Source organism: the organism of the source record quoted next, unplaced genomic scaffold, assembly GCF_019419815.1.
Source record: "Pyrus x bretschneideri cultivar Hongxiangsu unplaced genomic scaffold, Pyrus_bretschneideri_v1 Contig19, whole genome shotgun sequence".
In the NCBI taxonomy this organism is placed as follows: Eukaryota; Viridiplantae; Streptophyta; class Magnoliopsida; order Rosales; family Rosaceae; genus Pyrus; species Pyrus x bretschneideri.
In genome coordinates this window covers 3,793,369-3,813,171 of record NW_025999490.1, presented here as the reverse complement: position 1 = coordinate 3,813,171, position 19,803 = coordinate 3,793,369, and the positions used below count along the sequence as shown (strand labels likewise).

The 19,803-nt window shown below is 35.2% G+C and overlaps 4 protein-coding genes across 5 annotated transcripts; all 4 read right to left on the bottom strand.

The window, feature by feature from the left end:
- Nucleotides 1-384: 384 nt before the first annotated feature.
- LOC103942973 (O-fucosyltransferase 8-like) lies at nt 385-3,706 on the bottom strand. 2 transcript variants are annotated; one of them, XM_048582672.1, is made up of 10 exons: nt 3,015-3,706; nt 2,852-2,917; nt 2,633-2,732; nt 2,471-2,541; nt 2,252-2,340; nt 1,993-2,113; nt 1,774-1,917; nt 1,343-1,677; nt 993-1,233; nt 385-912 (listed from the first exon to the last, which is right to left on the bottom strand). In XM_048582672.1, the coding sequence occupies exons 1-10, from the start codon at nt 3,402-3,404 to the stop codon at nt 604-606; spliced, it is 1,866 nt and encodes a 621-aa protein (XP_048438629.1). In that variant the 5' UTR covers nt 3,405-3,706; the 3' UTR covers nt 385-603. The 2 variants fall into 2 exon arrangements, with proteins under 2 accessions (XP_048438629.1, XP_009351445.2); XM_009353170.3 differs by having other exon boundaries at nt 2,828-2,917; nt 3,015-3,700.
- Nucleotides 3,707-4,828: 1,122 nt separating this feature from the next.
- LOC103942964 (putative receptor-like protein kinase At3g47110) lies at nt 4,829-6,684 on the bottom strand. Its single transcript, XM_009353162.3, has 2 exons — nt 5,675-6,684; nt 4,829-5,371 (listed from the first exon to the last, which is right to left on the bottom strand). The coding sequence occupies exons 1-2, from the start codon at nt 6,621-6,623 to the stop codon at nt 5,121-5,123; spliced, it is 1,200 nt and encodes a 399-aa protein (XP_009351437.2). The 5' UTR covers nt 6,624-6,684; the 3' UTR covers nt 4,829-5,120.
- A 139-nt stretch (nt 6,685-6,823) lies between these two features.
- On the bottom strand, nt 6,824-9,877 carry LOC103942954 (leucine-rich repeat receptor-like serine/threonine-protein kinase BAM1). Its single transcript, XM_009353155.3, has 5 exons — nt 9,135-9,877; nt 8,912-8,980; nt 8,737-8,808; nt 8,269-8,628; nt 6,824-7,685 (listed from the first exon to the last, which is right to left on the bottom strand). Exons 1-5 carry the CDS (start codon nt 9,706-9,708, stop codon nt 7,054-7,056), a joined length of 1,707 nt encoding a protein of 568 aa, XP_009351430.2. The 5' UTR covers nt 9,709-9,877; the 3' UTR covers nt 6,824-7,053.
- Nucleotides 9,878-11,239: 1,362 nt separating this feature from the next.
- Nucleotides 11,240-13,655, bottom strand: LOC103944637 (receptor kinase-like protein Xa21). The gene is made up of 5 exons (XM_009355109.3): nt 13,571-13,655; nt 13,405-13,476; nt 12,590-12,949; nt 11,739-12,314; nt 11,240-11,642 (listed from the first exon to the last, which is right to left on the bottom strand). Exons 1-5 carry the CDS (start codon nt 13,653-13,655, stop codon nt 11,254-11,256), a joined length of 1,482 nt encoding a protein of 493 aa, XP_009353384.2. The 3' UTR covers nt 11,240-11,253.
- Nucleotides 13,656-19,803: the final 6,148 nt, after the last annotated feature.

Here is a 19,803-nt window from a genome sequence, read left to right as displayed (position 1 = left end):
GTGGAAATGTTTGAAAGGTCATCTAAATGATCGAGGAAAAAAAAAAATCAAAGGAAACTCGATGACGAGTTTTTTTCAAGAAGAGGGGTTATATATGATCTAGTGCACGACAATAAATATAGTTCCTATATTAAATTTGATCATTTGTGGCTTCTCATCTTTCAAAGCTATGTTTTATTAGTTGCCTAGTAACTATAGTCTTAGTATTAAATATCTACTCTATCAATGTATTGTAATCTCTCTATTTAAAGGACTTCATATGTATGTTTAAGGAGGCTTGAATGAATAAAATATATATTTGCTTTGTGCAATGTGTTTTCTCCTTCTCAAATCAAGCGTTTGGCTTGGTCGTGTCAAGCTTCTCCATGATTAACAATGTCGAGCAAGCTTCATTGCCCGTGATTGAGTTATTTCAATGAAAATATATGGTTAATGTTTCCAGAAGCGTGTTATTTGAAAGAGAACCTTTAGAACTAATGCATGCAGCTGCCATACTTTATATACGACCGCCCGGAAGAACATAAAAAAATAAAGTGTTATATGACACCAAAAAATAGAGGTATAACTAAAGAGTATCGGAAGGGGTTGTCTGATCGAGCGAAGTTAGCGAGATTTGCACATGCACTGCGGGCATCTTGGCTGCCGATAAATGCTTCGACCGAACCTCCTCACATGCACCCTTTGGCCTTCGTCAATCATCTTTTTTACTCTGTCTTCAAAGTTGTTCCACCCTATAGTACTATTCTCAGACAAAATTGCTGCTAGCCTCTTCTTGTTTGGCCGCAAAGTAGGAGCACCGCCGTCACCATAGTAGGTTCGAAATCCAGACACTAGGGAAGATAGTTGGCTCCCAGAGTCAGTCATAGCAAACACATCGGCTGTTGAACAGGCAATGAAGTCTAATGCTGCTAACTGTACCAGAAATCACATTGTTATAATATGAAGGTTATATTACAATTTACTGGTGAAAGAAGTAGACAGTGCTCATTTACCTTAGAAGAGAAATTTTGAAAGGGTGCAAGTTCGCTCGGTGTGAGGAGAGTTTCCTTGGTGACCAAGTTAGGGTAGAGGCTAGTGAAGGATTTCATCCGAGAGCTTCCACCGTATATTTGAGAACCAGCTAGATAAATGTAAGTTACATGCTTTAAACCTAAACCAGCAAGAACTAGTCCGGCTTCTTCTGGTGCCAATGGACACCTCCCCAACATTCTCAACTGTCTTGGAGAAACTGCCCTGCAAGTTTTGGTAGCACAGAGAAAAAGCATCGGTTAGAAAAAAAAAAAATTGTCTTCACACGAAATTAGAGAAAATAACAACTAAAAAGGCAATAGAAGATAAATACTTTGAGTTCTTCAAGCGCTTAATGAGCAGTGGAAAATGGATTTCCCTGTAGGCTTGGAGTTCCTTTTTCTCACTTTCTCCACCTCCGAATTCACACAGGGAGTAGGCCACCATGTCAATCTCAAATCTCAAGTGTAGAGCGAGATATTTCGTTGGGCCTCTTGCAGCAACATGTACCTTTGAGGGAGTTTTTTGCATGAAATTTCCAAGCAATTGTTTGTCCAACATACTCAAGGCAGCATCATAATTCCTTATCCTTCTAACCAACAGAGAACCGACTTGTTGGATTCTGGGCACAAACTTCAAAGCATGAAAGTTACATTTGCATCTTAATCTCTGCAACAGAGATTGGAAAATATGTTACACTGCCATTTCATCTAGCCAACAATCTCCTCTTATTAAATGTCTATTTACATGTGGTGAAGTTATAACCTGAAGCTCAGGAGGCAACAGATCAAAGCCTAGTCGATTTCCATATCCGAGGAAGTGAACAACTTGATTTTGCAAGAGAAGAGGAAGTACAATTCTGATATAATCAATTGGTTTTGCCTCCTTCACAAGATCTGCATCAGTAATCTGCAAAGAGGAAAAGGTAATCAGTTTACAAATTTGCTGCGGAAATGAATGTAACAGAATAGGCGGATGACGTACAAGGCTACCAATTGCTTCAATGTCTAGTGTTTTCAAATGAGAAGGAAGTTCTTTGACTATGTTTAATTCATCCTTCAGTACATCTATAAAATACTGTTCTTGGTAAATATCTTCAAATTGGCTGCAATAACATGAACAAACTGAGCCTATCAGTACACCCAATACATCAGTGAACTTATGCATCAATAATTTTTGCAAAACTGCAACATCAAGTTGAAGCTGTTAATGATATGAAGATGATCAGATAATTATCTCAAACCTTGGATCGTTCCATACATTGCTGTAAAGAAACCTTGGAAGAACAAGAGTAGCATTAAGAAGTGATGCCACAGCAACAGCATTGCAAATCTGTAATCATCATAAGAAGATTATGTACGTAAGTTCAATTGAAACAGTCATCTAATGAATGAACAACCACCTTATTAATTTTACACACGCATTTAGATAAGGATTAAAACTTCATCACAAGAAGACTTACAGCAACTCGTTGTTGATTGAGACCGCCATTTGCACTGACTATTATGTATCCATTACTTTTCTTGTATCTCCCTGAGAGGGAAAATCAAAAACTAAATAACTAAGTAACAGGGAAAGGGTTTTAATTTTAGAAAACAAAATTGCGAAAAAAATTAACATATACCTAGGCTTGCCGAAACTTTTCTGTCTGCACAAGGTTTCCATGCAGCAACCTGCTTATATGGTTCCTCCCATAAAGTCGACGACTCTGGCTTAAACTCTTTCTAAAGCAAAAGATTTACGTGAGTAAAAAGAAAGATCCAGTGAACAAACTTAACAAGCTTATCTGAGTCAAAAGATCATAAGTTAAGAAGAAAACCTCTGCAATGGCATCTTTCGCTACCTTTAGAAGCTGGTCATACATATGTACTGGTGATTTTTCTTTCATAATGTAGGCATCCCTGTCCTCCTTCGGAAAATAATTGAAGTACATATTACAGACGTTATGAACATATAATATAGGATGACTTGAAAATTTTATGGCAAGAATTGTGTAAGGTCTTTACCTTAAATCCCTGTGGATTTCTTACATAATAAGTTGAATTCTGAAGAACCATCGAATAAAAAATAGATACTAGAAAAGAATCAAGTAGGAGAAGGAAACCCATCAACGCAAACACAATGACGATTGATCGCACATCTTTTCGAAGCCACAAATGCTTTTTCCCCACGAAGCTCCCTTTACAGGTACCATATTTTACAGAATCACTTCTCACAATATGAAAATGGTCATTTTTCAGACCATGAAGGAACAATATTTTGGAATTCAAATGGTTATCACCTCCTGACATTCTCCTCCCAACATTAGAAGGATCATAGTCTTTAGTCCCTGACAATAAGTTATCGTCAATCTGTGGCTCGGGATGTGGGCTTCTCGGAGACCCTTGTTTCCCCATTAGACCGTATGATCTTTCAGTAATACCTTCAATATAAGCAGCACACAATTTTCTTCACCATCTCTAGTTTCGGAAGGTCAAGAAATTTCTGCCAATAAAGTAACTGAGAGCAAAAAAATACTTCAGGAAAAAACGCTGGAAACAACTCTAGAAGCTTGAAGCTGCACCACCACCCTCTAAATCTAATAATCTATGATATTTTTGTTTTCCAAAATCGACCCACCAACCATTAGACCATGTAACGAAAATTCAGGTTTAGTGTTACACATTGACATGATGACAACAAGGATGAGAAAGGTATAAGGTCGGACCAGGACATTGAAGGTATGAATTCAAAGTGAAGCTAAGAAGTAGTTGAAAGTGGCAACATAAGCAGATGAGTGAAATGCAAGCGAAAAGTGAAAACTCAGCAACACCATTTTTTTTTTTTTTTTGATAAACAGCAACCATATTTAACAAACTAAACTTGTAGACAAAGAATTTTTATAAGATATATATATATATATATATATATATATATATATATATATATATATTGGCGGGGTCCTTTCAACCAACAAAGGCTCAAAAAACAGTTAGGACTATAACCCTCTACTAGGAGAGGTTTTTTAGTATGTCAGAAATACGGGATGTAACACCACACGTCATAAAATAATTAGATGGACATGAAAATAAAAACTTTCCATCAATTATATAATAACATGTAATGTTTTGCACCATGTTTCAAGCACACAGAAAAATCTCTCACTTGTTAGAATGTAATTTTCTAATTTGGGCTTATTTATGATTAGCTGAGTACCACGTACAGCAAGAGGATTCAGATACATCATTAAATCATATATTCAGATGTTAAATGTAAAACATTAAAATGATATTTGATGAATTATGTGACGATTTGATATTGTGTATCATTTTTCGCTCCATAAGAATACCATTTTATAATTTTTTTCATCTATTTATGGAGTTCAGTTATTAAGACAATTAATCAAATAATTGGAACACACAACATTTATTATGAATTGCATGACATCTATTAAAAAATCATTAAATGACTTTATCTTCAATTGACTCAACTCCATGTAAGAAACTGAAGGTTCAGTTGAAAAGAATTTTGTTGCTATTTTTTATTATTATTTGTCTATGTATCAGTTTTGACATCTCCTTTAACAATTCTAGAGCCCAATCACCTATTTTGATTGTTTGTTTTCATTTGTAGGAGCCCAAGTAGTAAGTTAATTAGAAAAAGAGCCTTTATTGAGGAAAAATTTTATGCACTCTTTCTCTTTTTGCATACTTTTATTTATTTATGTTTTTGATTCACGTTTGATTTATTTAATCTAATGACCACAAGAAAAATCGAGGGTATACTGATGATAAAATGATTACAACCAAAACAAAAAAACTTGATCCGAAACATACGAAGAATTAGACAAGTCAAACAATTGATAAAAGTAATAACTAATTGTTGCTTCTCGTTCTTATAGTGTGACGTACTAAAGCATGGTACGAAGAAATTAGAAGAAATCTGTAAGGAAAAGTAAACAACGATGACTTGAGGAATGTTGATTAATTAAGTAGACTTTCACAATATTTGGGAGAAACAAAGATGCTATCCTGCAGTATCCTTCAAAAGCTTGGTCTTCATTTTACTGAGGATGGCTGCAGCATCACGCATAGTTATCCTCTCGTGAGGTGATTCACTACAACAAGCTAGAGCTAATCCCATAACGGACGATAAAAAATCCCCCTTCCGCACAAAATCTTGATCTGCCTCTTTCTCGAGTAAATTGGCATCACAATGTCAACTATTGCATCTTGGATTAACAAATTTGCAATCCATTGCTTCATACTCATTTCCTCATCAAACATCTCATCTGTTGGCTTTCTTTTTGTGAATATTTCCATGAGTACAATACCGAAACTGTACACATCCCCTCTCGTTGAAACAATTCCTTCTCTCCCATACTCTACATGCAATATGTATATAGTTAGTAAAATATAAAATGGGTATAGTACATGAAAAATAGGTATGTGTATTATTCTACAACTTCGTGAAAAAGATAACTTTTTAAAATTCGGGCTTTTTTTTAATTTTAGCATTAAGAAGTATACGGAAAATGAAAGTATTTTTGAAAAAATACATATATACGTGTATGATGATACGCCAACTTTATATGCAAGTACCTTTATACATGTGATACACTAGGATTATAAATTAAAGACAAGTGCATCTATAAAACTTAAAGATAAACTATGGTTAGCAACATCACCTGGAGCCATATACCCAATTGTGGCTAGGGTCAATGTCTGGGTCATAGAATCTCCTCCTCCCAAAAGTTTTGCGATTCCAAAATCAGCGACATGTGCAACCATATTCTCATCTAGGAGTATGTTACCCGGCTTCAAATCACAATGGACAATAGGTATTGGATATCCATGGTGAAGGTATTCCAGTGCCGATGCAACATCTATCATTATATTCAACCTTTCTATGATACTCAATGAACAAAACTTTTCCGAATACAGCCACCTCTCAAGGCTCCCATTAGGCATGTAGTTCAGTACCAAGGCTTTGCAATCAACTTCGTTACAACTATTGATGATTTTGATGAGATTCCGATGACGAATATTGCTCAGCATTTCACATTCACTATCAAAAGCCTTGAAAGCCTCTTCCAGTTGTAGATTGAGAACTTTTACTGCAACCTCCATCCCATTTGAAAGCGTTCCTTTATATACAGAACCAAAACCACCAGTGCCAATTAAGTTGCTTTCATTAAACCCGCTTGTCACCCTTAGAAGTTCTTGGTATGAAACTTTTCTCCAATGTTGGTCAGGCAACAAGATAGCATTTGTTGCAACTTCCTCATTCCTTTTCATGCGTACTATTAGTAACGTTATAAAGGTCCCTAGGAGCATTGCTGACAATATCCCTGGAACAATATACTTCAAGACATATTTTCTAGCCTTCTTTGAATTTGGTTTCTCTGTACTATTTGTGCATGGTTGAACATGGAGTCGCGGTGCACCACAAAGTGCAGCATTTGATGCAAATGATTGAGCAGAGAAGTTTTTGAAAGGACCACCTGTTGGAATTTCTCCTTGGAGTATGTTGATAGATAAATTTAGATACTTGAGCTGTAACAGTGTTTCTAGAGACTTTGGAATCACTCCCGACAGATTATTTTTGGACAGATCCAAGAATTCGAGGCTTAGCATGTTGCCAAATGAACTGGGAATATGGCCATCTAAATTATTATTTTTTAATGAAAGACTAACCAAATCCTGGAGTCCCCCAATACTATTTGGTAGAGCACCAGATAATCGGTTGTTTGATAAATCCACATCTGTTGCAACTGTAAGTTTTCCAATACTTTCTGAGAGAGGTCCAGATAGAGAATTGGTTGACAAGTTAAGGTGCAAGATATATGTGAGTTGCCAAAAGGAAGGTGGTATTGTGGAACTTAACAAATTGGAAGCTAATGACAGAGTTCTTAGAGTTGCAACTAGATTACCTAAGCAGGAAGTACCGAACCAGAGAGTTGATTACCTCCCAAAAGTAATTCAGCTAGATTGTCGAGTTGACAAAGTTCATATGGGATGTATCCTTGCAACTTGTTATTGTTCAAATACAAACCTTGAAGATTCCCTAATCTTCCCACAGAAGTTGGAATTGACCACTCAATTCATTGTATCCCAAGTCTAAGGATGTCAGCTTGCTCATATTTCCAATATCACTTGGAATGTTGCCCCTCAAGTTGCAATTGCTTATATCAAGATATTCAAGCGATGTAGAGAGATTTCCAAAGGAAACCGGAAGAGTGGTGTTTAATGGATTTTGTGATAAAAGGAATCCCCAAAGATTTGTAAGATTAGCGAAACAAGAAAGGATGTTTACTTCTGGAGTTGAAGTATCAATCGCCAAATTATTTTTGCTTAAGCTAAGATACTCAAGGGTTTTCAAGAGACAGAGCTTGGTTGGAATAAACCCATAAAATGAGTTCGTGGACATATCTATCCTTTTAAGCTTAGAACCATTGGATATAAAGTTGGGAAATGGTCCGCTGAGTTGATTGTCTGCTACAAAAAACTTTTGTAGGTCTGGCACCCCAATACCTATGTCCGCAGGAAGGCTGCCTGAGAGTTGATTTCCAGTAAGAGAAATTGCTACGATCTTGGACATATTGAAGATTGTGGATGGGATGGGGCCATGGAGATTATTAACATGGAGTCCCAAACTCTGTAAATTTTTCAGATAACCAATTTCATCTGGTATGGTACCTGCCGCAATTCATATTCTTAGATGCTGCAAATCACTACATATATAAATTAATCTAATATAATAACAAACTCATCTTACAAGACTATTAGTTAAAATGTCGCATTTATAGTATTGATCGATTCACTAGTTTCACCAAATTATTAAAGAACATATAAATAGAAAAGGATCCTTATTTGTTAAAAAATGAAAAATAAAGAAGAAAAAAAAAACAACAACAACAACAAAGAGGGCGAAGATGGGTACATATTCAGCTACATAAAACATCTTGAATTTTGTATATGCTATGAAATTTCTTTATGCTAAAGACGTGTCCTTTGTATTTTTCTTTTTAACTCGGGCTTCCTTGCGCTCTTCATGTTGAACATGATGATTTCAATTTTCAATAGAATTCTCATTAATCATATCCCCAAGTTACGAAAAGCATTTTTTTTTTCCTTTCTCTTTTTGACAACAGCAAGGTGAGAGACTTAAAATTGAGTACTTAAAAAATTATGAATCATTCATGAGTAAGTAACTATGACCCCACATTTAATAAAGAAATAATCATGATTGGAATAACAAAATACGTTACTTGGAAGGTACCTGTCAAGTTGTTGTAGCTAATGGTAATCTCTGCTAACTGGGTAGAGTTCCCGATACTTTTTGGTATGCTTCCACCGAAGTTGTTATAGTCTAATGAGAACTGAAGAAGCTCTTTGCATTGCCAAAATTTGGATGGAAGTGGACCATCAAGTTTGTTGCGAGCCAAACTCAAGATCTGAATACTAGGAAGATGCTGACAGAAATCGTCCGGAATACTACCAGTCAAGTGGTTTATTGTTAGAGCCAAAATTTTCAAAGAAGACATGTTGAAGACCTCCAAAGGAACAGGCCCTTTTAGGTCATTAACCTGCACGTACAACTTCTCCACCTGATCTTTACTACCAACCAAGTTTGGAATTTCTGAAAAATCAGTACATACGTGTTTAAGTCATCAGCTGGTCCTTATGATAAGGGTTACATATAAATTAGTTTTCTTAATGCAATACTGCAATGACAAAGTTTAGCTACCTTCGAACATGTTATAATCAAGGTATATGACCTTGAGCATGGTTAAGTTCCCGATTTCTCTTGGTATGCTACCTGTTAATTAGACAAAATATGTGCATGCCGGCCTATGGTTAAGAAAAGTACCAAAAAGTAGGTTGCATAATCACTAGAACAAGTTAAGCTGATCGAGTCATACCTGTGAAATTGTTGTGTCCAAGTAATATCTCCTCCAGCATTTTTAACTTCTCTACTCTTGGTATGCTCCCTATAAATTCAGGAACGCATAATATGTGTTCCCAGAAAGAGAATAGGGGAAAAGAAATTAAAATACCAGATAAATAACAAGCATGGTGTTAAAACTTAAAACACAAGTAATGATCACCAAGAGTTCCATATAGCTTTGTTTGATAAGTACATACCGGATAGCTCGTTGTTTCTTAGATCAAGTACTTGCAGTGCAGATAAGTTGAAGATAGCATTCGGTATGAAACCTGAAAATTGATTACCATACAAATCGAAGGTTTGAAGTTCAGATAAGGATCCGAACCATGACGGAATGGTTCCTATAAAGTTGTTAAAGCTGAACCTAATCAACTTCAACCTCCGTAGACGAGACAATTCCGATGGCAAGGTACCATGGAAACTGTTGTTTCTGAATTCCAACTGAGCAAGAAATGATAGGTTTCCTAGTTGAGGAGGAATAGAGCCTGTGAGACCCATGTAAGAGAGATTCAAGGCTGTGACTCTAAGGTGGCCTACACCGCAAGTAACGCCAACCCAGTTGCAGATATTCGAATTCGAGGTAGACCAGTTGGTGGTCAATATTTTTTGAGGGTCACTAGTGATATGGGCTTTGAGTGCAAGAAGAGCAGCCTGGTCTGTGCTGATGTTGGTTTGAGCGGCTACTGTGCCTATGAATGAGTTCGACATATACGTACAACAGCTCAGGACGAGCAACAAAGTTAACGACAAGAGGGAACGAGTTCTTTCCATTGTCCTATACAGCAAACACTTTCTGAAAACTAAAGTGTCTGCAATTCGAAGACTGCTGAAAAGAAAATAATTTATTGACTACAAGGAGCCAGATGTATTTTATGGAATTTAAGGAGTGGAAGTAGTGCCTTCATTGATCCAACTAGCTAACATATACTGTGCCAAAGTGGACTAAATTAGCAGCTTCCGAAGTGGACTAAATTATCAATACAATACTGTGCCAAAGTGGACTCAATTATCAGCATCCAAATGCCGGCCAAGGCGTCCTTACCATTCCCAATATACTAATTAATCATATCTTTGACTTTAGAGTCGTGCTCACCTGAGCAATGACGACCCTTTGAACTTCTTTTCTTGCAGATCTTAGGAATTTTATGATTGTAACCGTTTATTATATATATTACGGTCAAAATTTATTTTAAAATTTAAAATTAAATATAAATAGTACATAATAATTTTTTATCACATGATGTACGATGAACGGTAACGATCACGAAATCCCTAAAATATCAGGAAAACAATAGGTTCCCTTTCCCTTGATATTCATGGTACTCTACCCAATTGAAAAGTGAAAATAATAAAATAAAAGATTTTTTTTTAAATTTTGGTGAATATCTAATATGAACACATATATGCATCAAATTCTCAAGCTCTAGAACAACAACGAGATAATTATATTGCGGAAATAATTGAGTAATCCAAATTTGAGTTTGTGGAGGAGAGATCAAATGGAATTGATAATTGACAGTGTATCAGCCCAAGTGGTCATTTGGATTACTTGCGTCTAGTTTCATTCTTGTTTTTCTTTTGCGTGTATTTTCATAATTTTTTAGATTTGATTGTGTCAAAGGTGAAGATTAAGAGTTTGGATGATGAGGTGGAATGGTTGATTAGCGAAGGACGTTCAGCCGTGTGGCTTCGAAAGTTTATATATTTTTTGATTTTCATTACTCATTGATTCTTATCTTACTCAGTTATTGACCAAAGTTTATTATACAATCACATTCCTTTTACCAAACACTTACAAAAAATGGTTCGACTTTTTGAACAATTTCCGAACCCATCATTAAAAAAATGAGAAATCAAATGTAAGTCTCAGTAAAAATAAAAATAAAAAAGTTGACATACCTCTCATCCAGATTTCCCCAAACGACGTTTTCTTCATTTATTGTTTGAAAAATTTGTGTCAATACGTCAAAGAACCAAAATACAGTTGAGTCTTTAAGTGTTTGGAGGGAGTGAGTCGTAAATCTTAAGTGAGATTTGTGAGAATTTTGGCATGAAATGGTGGCCACTTTGCAAAAGGAATTGCAAGAACTACTGACCAATTTGGTGGTCAAGGTTTTTGAGGCCATTTTTTATATGGACTAATTGTGCAGTAGGCAAGTCCTTTGGAGAGAGTGATACAATTGTTCCATGAACAATTTTTATTAAATCACAACAATTGTTCCATGAACAAAATACTCAACGAACACACCAAACTCATTTCCATTTAAAATTTACAGAAACAAAACTAGTATGTTCTGTTGGAGAGAATGATAAAATTTATCCAACCCAGACAGGAAGCACTGGAAGATTTAATCGCACACCTCTGGCAGCGTTGTCCAAAATCTTCATCTTGATTTTCTTGAGTGTGGATACAGCTTCCAGCATGTTTATCCTCTCTTCCGGTGATTCGGCCGCGCAAGCAAGGGCTAATCTCATTATGGATGATAAACAATCATTACAGGTCTCAAAGTCATGATCTTCCTGATGCATCCCAAGCAAATTAGCATCCACAACTGTAGATAATGAATTTGAAACCCATTGCGTTAAACTCATTTCCTCAACAAACATCTCATCTGTTGGCTTTCTTTTTGTAAATGCCTCCATGAGTACAATACCGAAACTGTACACGTCCCCTCTTGTCGAAACAATTCCTTCTGTTCCATACTCTGCAATAATTTAAGGGAAAAGAAATTGATTTTTTTTCTTAGTTAAGGACAAGATATACAAAATTGAAAAATAAACTAGCTGCAACAATACATCACCTGGTGCCATATATCCAATTGTGGCTAGGGTCATGGTATGGGTAACATAATCTCCTCCACCCAGCTTTGCAATGCCAAAATCAGCAACATGTGCAACCATATCTTCATCTAGGAGTATATTGCTTGGCTTCACGTCACAATGGACAACAGATATTGAATAACCATGGTGTAGGTATTCCAATGCCAATGCAACATCTATCATTATGTTCAACCTTTGTAAGATATTCAAAGATGAGTTTTGAGAATACAACCACTTCTCGAGGCTCCCATTAGGCATGTAGTTTAGTATCACGGCTTCGAAATCAATTTGACTGCAACAGCTAATGATTTTGATAAGATTTTGGTGGCGAATATTGCTTAGCATTTCACATTCCCTTTCAAAACTCTTGAAAGCCCCTTCCAGCTGTAAGTTGAAAACCTTTACTGCAACATGTATCCCATTTGAAAGTGTACCTCTATATACCGAACCAAAACCCCCAGTGCCAAGTAAGTTGCTTTCATGAAATCCATTTGTCGCCCTTACAAGTTCTAAGTGTGAAATTCTTCTCCAAAAAAAATTCAGGTGACCAGGCAGTACTTGTTACAACTTGCATTTTCTTTTAACTCGGGCTTCCTTTCGCCCTTTATGTTGAACATGGTGATTTAAATTTCAAAAGAATTCTCTTTAATCGTATCCCCAGTTTACGAAAAACATTTTTTCCCCCTTTTTCACAACACAACAGCAAGGTGAGAGAGGCCTAAAATTGAGTACTCAAAAAATTATGAATCATTCATGAGTAACTACCAACCCACATTTATTGAATCAAGAATAATCATGATTGGAACAGAACAATATGTTACTTGGCAGGTACCTGTCAAGTTGTTGTAGCTAATGCCAATCCTTTCCAACTGGGTAGAGTTCCCGATGCTTTTTGGTATGCTTCCACGGAAGTTGTTAGAGTCTAAAGAGAACTGGAGAAGCTCTTTGCATTGCCATAATTTGGATGGAAGTGGACCATCAAGTTTATTGCGAGCCAAACTCAATATCTGGATACTTGGAAGATGCTGACATAAATCGTCCGGAATACTACCAGTCAAGTAGTTCGCCGTTAGAGCCAAAATTTTCAAAGAAGACATGTTGAAGACAGCCAAAGGAACAGGTCCTTTTAGGGCATTAGCCTGCACGTACAACTTCTCCACCTGATCTTTACTGCCAATCAAGTTTGGAATTTCTGAAAAGTCAATACATACGTGTTTAAGTCATCTGCTGGTCCCTATGATAAGGGTTACACAAAAATTAGTTTTCTTAATGCAGTACTGCAACGACAAAGATTTCCTACCTTCAAACATGTTTTAAAGTCAAGGTATATATTGTTCAGCATGGTTAAGTTCCCGATTTCTCTTGGTATGCTACCTGTTAATTAGATAAAACATGTGCATCTCAGCCCATAGTTAAAAATGAAAAACTAATGAAAATGGCTTGAAAACTTTGAGTTTTAGCGATAAGGACAAAATAAAGGATAAAGTGAATAGTATTAGAATTGATTTTTTAGTGTAAAAATGTGGTTTTTGGTTAAAGTGAACAATACCGAGAGTTTTTCTTTAAAATTTCCTATTAAAAAAAAAATACCAACAAAGTAGGATACATATATAATCACTAGAAAGAGTTAAGATGATCGAGTCACACCTGTGAAATTGTTGTGTCCAATTAATATCTCTTTCAACATTTTTAACTTCTCAACATCTCTTGGTATGCTACCTATAAATTTAGCGAACACATAATATAAAGTCATTAAATCTGAACCTAATCAACTTCAACCTCTGTAGACGAGACAACTCTGGTGGCAAGGTACCATGGAAACTGTTGTTTCTGAATTCCAGCTGAACAAGAAATGATAGGTTGCCTAGGTGAGGAGGAATAGAGCCTCTGAGACCCATGTAAGACAGATTCAAGGTTGTGACTCTAAGGTGGCTTACACCGCAAGTAACGCCAACCCAGTTGCAGATATTGGAATTCGTGATAGACCAGTTGGTGGTCAATATGTTTTGAGGGTCACTAGTGATATGGGCTTTGAGAGCAAGAAGAGCAGCTTGGTCTGTGCTGATGTTGGTTTGTTCTGCTACTGTGCCTATTAATGAGTTCCGCAGGTACATACAACAGCTCAGGACGAGCAACAACGCTGTCGACAAGAGGGAACGAATTCTCGCCGTTGTCCTATACAGCAAACACTTTCTGAAAACAAGGAAACATACGTGTCTGCAACTCGAAGTTTGTATATATTTTTCATTTAGAAAATTAAAATTTATCTGATAAAGACTGCTAAAAACAAAATGATTGTTGACTAAAAGGAGCCTGATGTATCTTGTAGATTTCAAATGCCGGGTGCCATTTTCAGCTGCATTTTTTTGGATTTTATTGTGATCCTCAACTATTTTTTATGTTTTTTTTATGAGTCGGTTTACATTCTTCGCTGATTTGCATTGCTTTCATAATTTCTAATTTCAGGGAAAAAAAATTTAAGCATAAAAAACATCAGAAGCCAAAGGGTTGACTATTAGACAAAGACAGTAGTGTTGCGCAGAAGCGTCAATTATGAAACTAATATACCAATACGAAAATTATATGACAAGTCAAACAATCCATAATTTATACTGATTTGACGTAAGCTTACGTCCAATTTGGAGACAACGAGGAAATTACATTAATGTCAAATTTGAAAATTACAAATAGAGTTTACTCTCAAATCTCAAAAACCTCTCACTCAAACAAAGAACAAATAGAAAAGATGGAAATACATACCAAATCCCTTCTCACCCAAAAACCACAAAACGTAGGACCAATATCATTGACACAGTGATTATCCACAAAGGGGAACATTTCTTCCTCTTTTCTTCCATAGAGCGGTCGGCCCGGTCTCTCTCTCCCAAATCTGCAACTTTTAGTTGCTGCCTTATATACATGGGCTGCTGCGTGCTGCCTTAAATCCTAAGCCACTCACCTGTCATTCAAATGGGAAACAGAAAAGGTCCAACAAGAATGAGCCACAAGGTAAAAGGATATTCGGATTATTTTTCTGGGGATCCTAAGGATCCCATGATCATGATCGTTCATCGTAACGGTCAGAAATCATTTCAAATTTTAAAATTTAAAATTAAATATAAATAATAATTAACGAAAACTGATCGCACGATGTACGATGAACGATCATGATTATGGAATTCCTAGGATCCCTGGCGAGGATCTTTTCCGGTAGGTAGCTTACCTCTCAAAAATTCCCAATGAGAAATGTGGTTAGTGTAATTCAAGCACACACTTCTTCGAACAATTTCAGCGCTGCTTGAAAAGAATAAGGTTTTATTATTTGAGTTCGGACCCATTCAAGATTAAAAATTTGTTATTTACAATTTCTTGTAACGATGCCAAAAGAAAAGCACCGTTTGATTAAGATTACGAAGAAACGTCATTTGCGGGGAATGGTGGTTTGTTTGGTTTTGTTACTGTAGCTGCACTTGGAAGAAATCCTAAGTTGCCTGTATATCCCCTTTTGAAGAGAATGAAACTCGTAATTCAGTGGAATTTTGGTGATGGCCATTTGGATTTGGCTCTTGAAGTGTTTGAGGCGAATTTGGTCTAGGGTATGTCAGATATTCGTTTGAGTTGGATTTAGTTGCGCACGAGTTAGAGATTAGGTTTGGATTTAATTTGGTAGATATGAAGAGCGTGGTTGTATCTATAATTTGGTACTAGATTGCCTACATACTTTCTTTGTGAGAGATCAAACCACATATAGGTTAGATTTGGATGTGTTTGGTTGTGTTTGAGATTGTGTTAGAATTTAGTACTATATTTCTTACACTCTCTTTGTGAGAGATCAAGCCACATGCAGTTCAAATTTGGGTTTGAGTTTGGTTATATTTGGTACTAGATTGCCTACGTACCATTTGTGGGATCAAACTAACATAGTTCATTGTTTAGAATTTGGGTGCAGCTTTGTGCTATTTAGGTTTGAAGCGGCTTTGTACTATCATGACGGCAACATCCATCCCATCTAAAAATGTTCCTTGGTATGTTGAGTCGAAGCTCTCAATGCCAAGTAAGTAGCTTTCACTAGTTTTTTAACGATGATCACTTGCTAAAAATTGAGAGTTTCTCTTAAATATGCTCTTGCACCAGTGGTCCAGCCATTTTTTCATCAAATGGGAAACGATTTCTTTTTGCATTGGCAAAACAAGCATCCACAAAATACTGCAAATCCCCACACCAAATCAACGCTACTTCTTCCTGCAAGTTAACAACCTCAGACAAGCACAGGTTGGCCCAATCAATGCCTCATGCTCACGGGCCATAAGCACTCCAACCCATCAACTTTACAGATCCAGAAATGCTGTAACCTCATGGGCATAACTGTTTCTGTTCGAAACCATCACATCTCTTTGAGTATAGTCAAAGCCCAACATCAAGCCATCTCCCTGTCGCGACACGTGATGCTTTAGGGACCGTGAGATTCATCCGCCCTAGTACCCTACGGGCACTGCAGTGGGCTCCCCAGTAGCAGCAGCAGCAGAGGCTGCAGAGTTCAGACGACGACGACCGACCAGGCTTCGACCAACGCATCTAACTACACAGTTGCCATTTTATCCTAGTTTTGACCAAAAGTGTGAACACTGTTCCTCCACTGACGACCGACGCTGCAGTTTATGGTAGTAACTATTTAACCCACTTTCTTCTCATATTTATATGAAACTAATTTGAAATTGTTTGTCTTATTTTGCCAACACATTAAATAAATAGTTTTATATGAAACCACAATCATTACCATGATGAAAGTTATTGTTATAGTTTTGTAATAGATTTTTTTTTTTTTTTTTTTTTCGGTGATGTTTGTATATTTTTCGTCACAGGTCGATAAAGTTCTGTTAAAATGTAAGGGGTGGTCTTTTGAACTTGGATCCATACGATTGGTCATTCTATTAAAGTTGAAAGTGAGAATATTACAAAGAAAATTTACGTTGAATCTAAAAATTATACATATAAAAATGTAATATAAGAATAAGAGAATGGTAAGAATTCTTAAATCAGATACAAGACAGATTGTAAAACAAAATCATCTATTGCCAGTATTTCACTCGAGATAAATATGTCTAAAAATGAGAATTTTACTAAGAACAAGAATCAGATATCCACTAAAATATAAGACATTCTTCGTGAAATATGAATCTCATCTAGAATTGCTTGTTTAAAATCTTTAAATCACTTTTTATGTGATGACTCATTCAAATTTCATATGAACGAAGAGCTTGTTTGAGTGCTAAATAACTTTAAGTAAGTAGTCTGACTTATATCAACAGTTACAATTTTAGTAAATTATGATCAAATAAGTATACAAAACTAATGGCTTTTTAATATGAAAACACACATAAAGACCTACATATTTTTCGGTTAGAAGATGAGTCTATAGGACGAAGACTTAAGGTAAAAGGAGTAGAGGAAGACACATAAAGACTTGAAAATAGATTTTAAGAAAAGATATAGAGTTCTTAGAGCTAACCCAAAATATGGCGCAAAACTGAAGAGAGTAACGTTCTATGATTCATGCAGTCAACTCCGTTTAGTAGCTAAGCTTTGATTATTGGTGTGGTGTTCTAACAAAAAAAAAATATTGTTAAGGGGATTTTTTCAAAGTGTGCCTCACTATAGTCTTTATGTTATTTTATATTTTTAGCACAATGTTTATAATGTTAGTACGAATCGGAAAAATATCTTCTTCGGATTCCTTTCACCTAATCCTTCTTATCAAACAATTCGAGCCTTTGAAATTTGATCCAACTGCTAAAAATAAGGAACCACTTTAAAAATTATAATAACTTTATCTGTTGGATTAAATTTCAAGAAACCGGATTGTTTGATGAAGAGGATTAAGTGAAAAGGATCCGGAGAGGGTTATGCCTATAACAGTTCCTAAAACTATTAGAAAATTATATTCAAATGTAATAGTGGTCAAAACAGTTGTTCAGACAAAATGATTGGGCATGCCCTTTTCACACTTTGGCTAATGACTAGGCTACTAGTTGTAAAGAAAAATGTCCAGGGCTGTGAGATGAGCTGAAACAAAAGTGGAGTTTGTGTTTTCAAGGTGAATTCAGATAAATCATTTTTCTTCTTGTCCAACAAAAAGAAAGGAATTTTCATTAAAAAAATAAAAAAACTAATGAAAATGATTTGAAAACTTTGAGTTTTAATGATAAGGATGGAATAAAAGATAAAATAGATAGTACAATGATTGACTTTTTAATATAAAAATGTGATTTTTCGTTATAGTGAACAGTACCAGAAACTTTATGTTAAAGTTCCTAAAATTAAACTTGGACTATGCATGATCCAAAAAACAAGCAATTTTCTTTTGATGAATGTAATCATTTTAATTTACATGCGAACCAAAATTTTGTTGTGCCTTTTTTATGAGTTATTTGCATAAAAATGAAATAAAAATTACTCGTTGATTGTTATTATATAGTATTGATGCTCGCAAGTCGCAACCGTTTTAAAAAGATGTGTCTGTGAGTAAAAACTCAACCTATTATTTTATAGGGGAAACTTGAAATAAGTCCAAATTTGTAAGCAATTACTAGATATAGTCCAATTTTATTTAATTATTGGTTTAAGTCCAGTGACTCATTGTCCACGTCATTTTATTATCATTTTTTGTCAAAATTACCCCTCTATTAACATTATCTTTTAATTCTAGATTTACTTGTATTATAAAATTAATTATAATTGATTATTTATCATTAAAGTAATCCCATAATTGTAGGATTAGTTTGAAATAATATTATCTCTTCTTCCTCATAACTCCCCTACAAACAGTATTATTTTTTATGCGTGGTGATCTTCTTCCTCCTTGGAACCCATAACCATGTGTGTTCATGTTGGAACATTTATACACAGGGCTAGGAAGAAAGCCTTCTAAACCATAACCGTGGGTGTTGATGTGTACATATAATTGTAGGCTCTCACTATTAATTTCTTTCTTAGTTTTTTGTTTGTTTATATGAACTTTTCTTTTTATAAGTAAAAACGTTATAGCAAATGCACTTTATTTATTTTGTTTATATACCTAATACATAGGTAGACGTAGAAAGTAATTTTGTCTTTATATAGAGTAAGTAGAATATATCTGCTTTATAGGTATAAAGTAGTATAATTGATTATTTATCTTTAAATAATCCCCTACTTGTAGAATTAGTTTTAAAGTATATCTCTTCTTCCATAACTCTCGTATACAATTTGTGTTGTGTTCTCCGATCCCCTTCCTTCTTGTTCATTCTTCTTCTTTCAAGCTCTTATGATTTCTTCCTCCTTTTTGAAATACAAGGTAACCATTTCTAATTTTTTTCGGTTGTATAGAACTTTGAAGTATGCGAATACACCAACAAAAGGTGGGTTGATGTACGTGGTTGGTTTTGGTTTTGTAGCATCAAATCTTGCATCTTCCTACTTTTCATCCCCACCAGGTCCTCCCACAATAGCACTAGTTAGGTCATTTTGATTGGGAACATTGCCATGAAAATGAGTTTCATGCGTGCACTATTAATTTCTTCCTAATTTTTAGTTTGAACTTGGATTATACATATTTTTCTTTTCAACCTTTATAGGAAATGCATTGCTTTGTTTATCTACCTGTATTATATATTTTTGTAATGAATCTATTTGTATATTTTGTTTATTCTACCTGTGTTATAGATTAATTGTATTTTATCTACCTATATATCACAAATTTTTCTATCTCAAATTAATTGTGTTATCTACCTATACGATATGTTTTTGCTCATTAGTCTATCTATATATCACATATTATTTTGTGTTATCTATCTATACGATAGGCTTTTATTCATAGTCTACCTATATCATAGATTAATTAATATTATCTACCTACATCACAAATTTTTTATGTACCTCGACAACGTTTCTTTTAATTTTTCATAAACTTACAAGATTGGTTGTAATGTGTTTTTAAACTGTTTTTAATTAGAAAACGAGTAGATAAAGGTATTTGAAGCTTCAAATTTTTAAAATTTTAAATTCAAA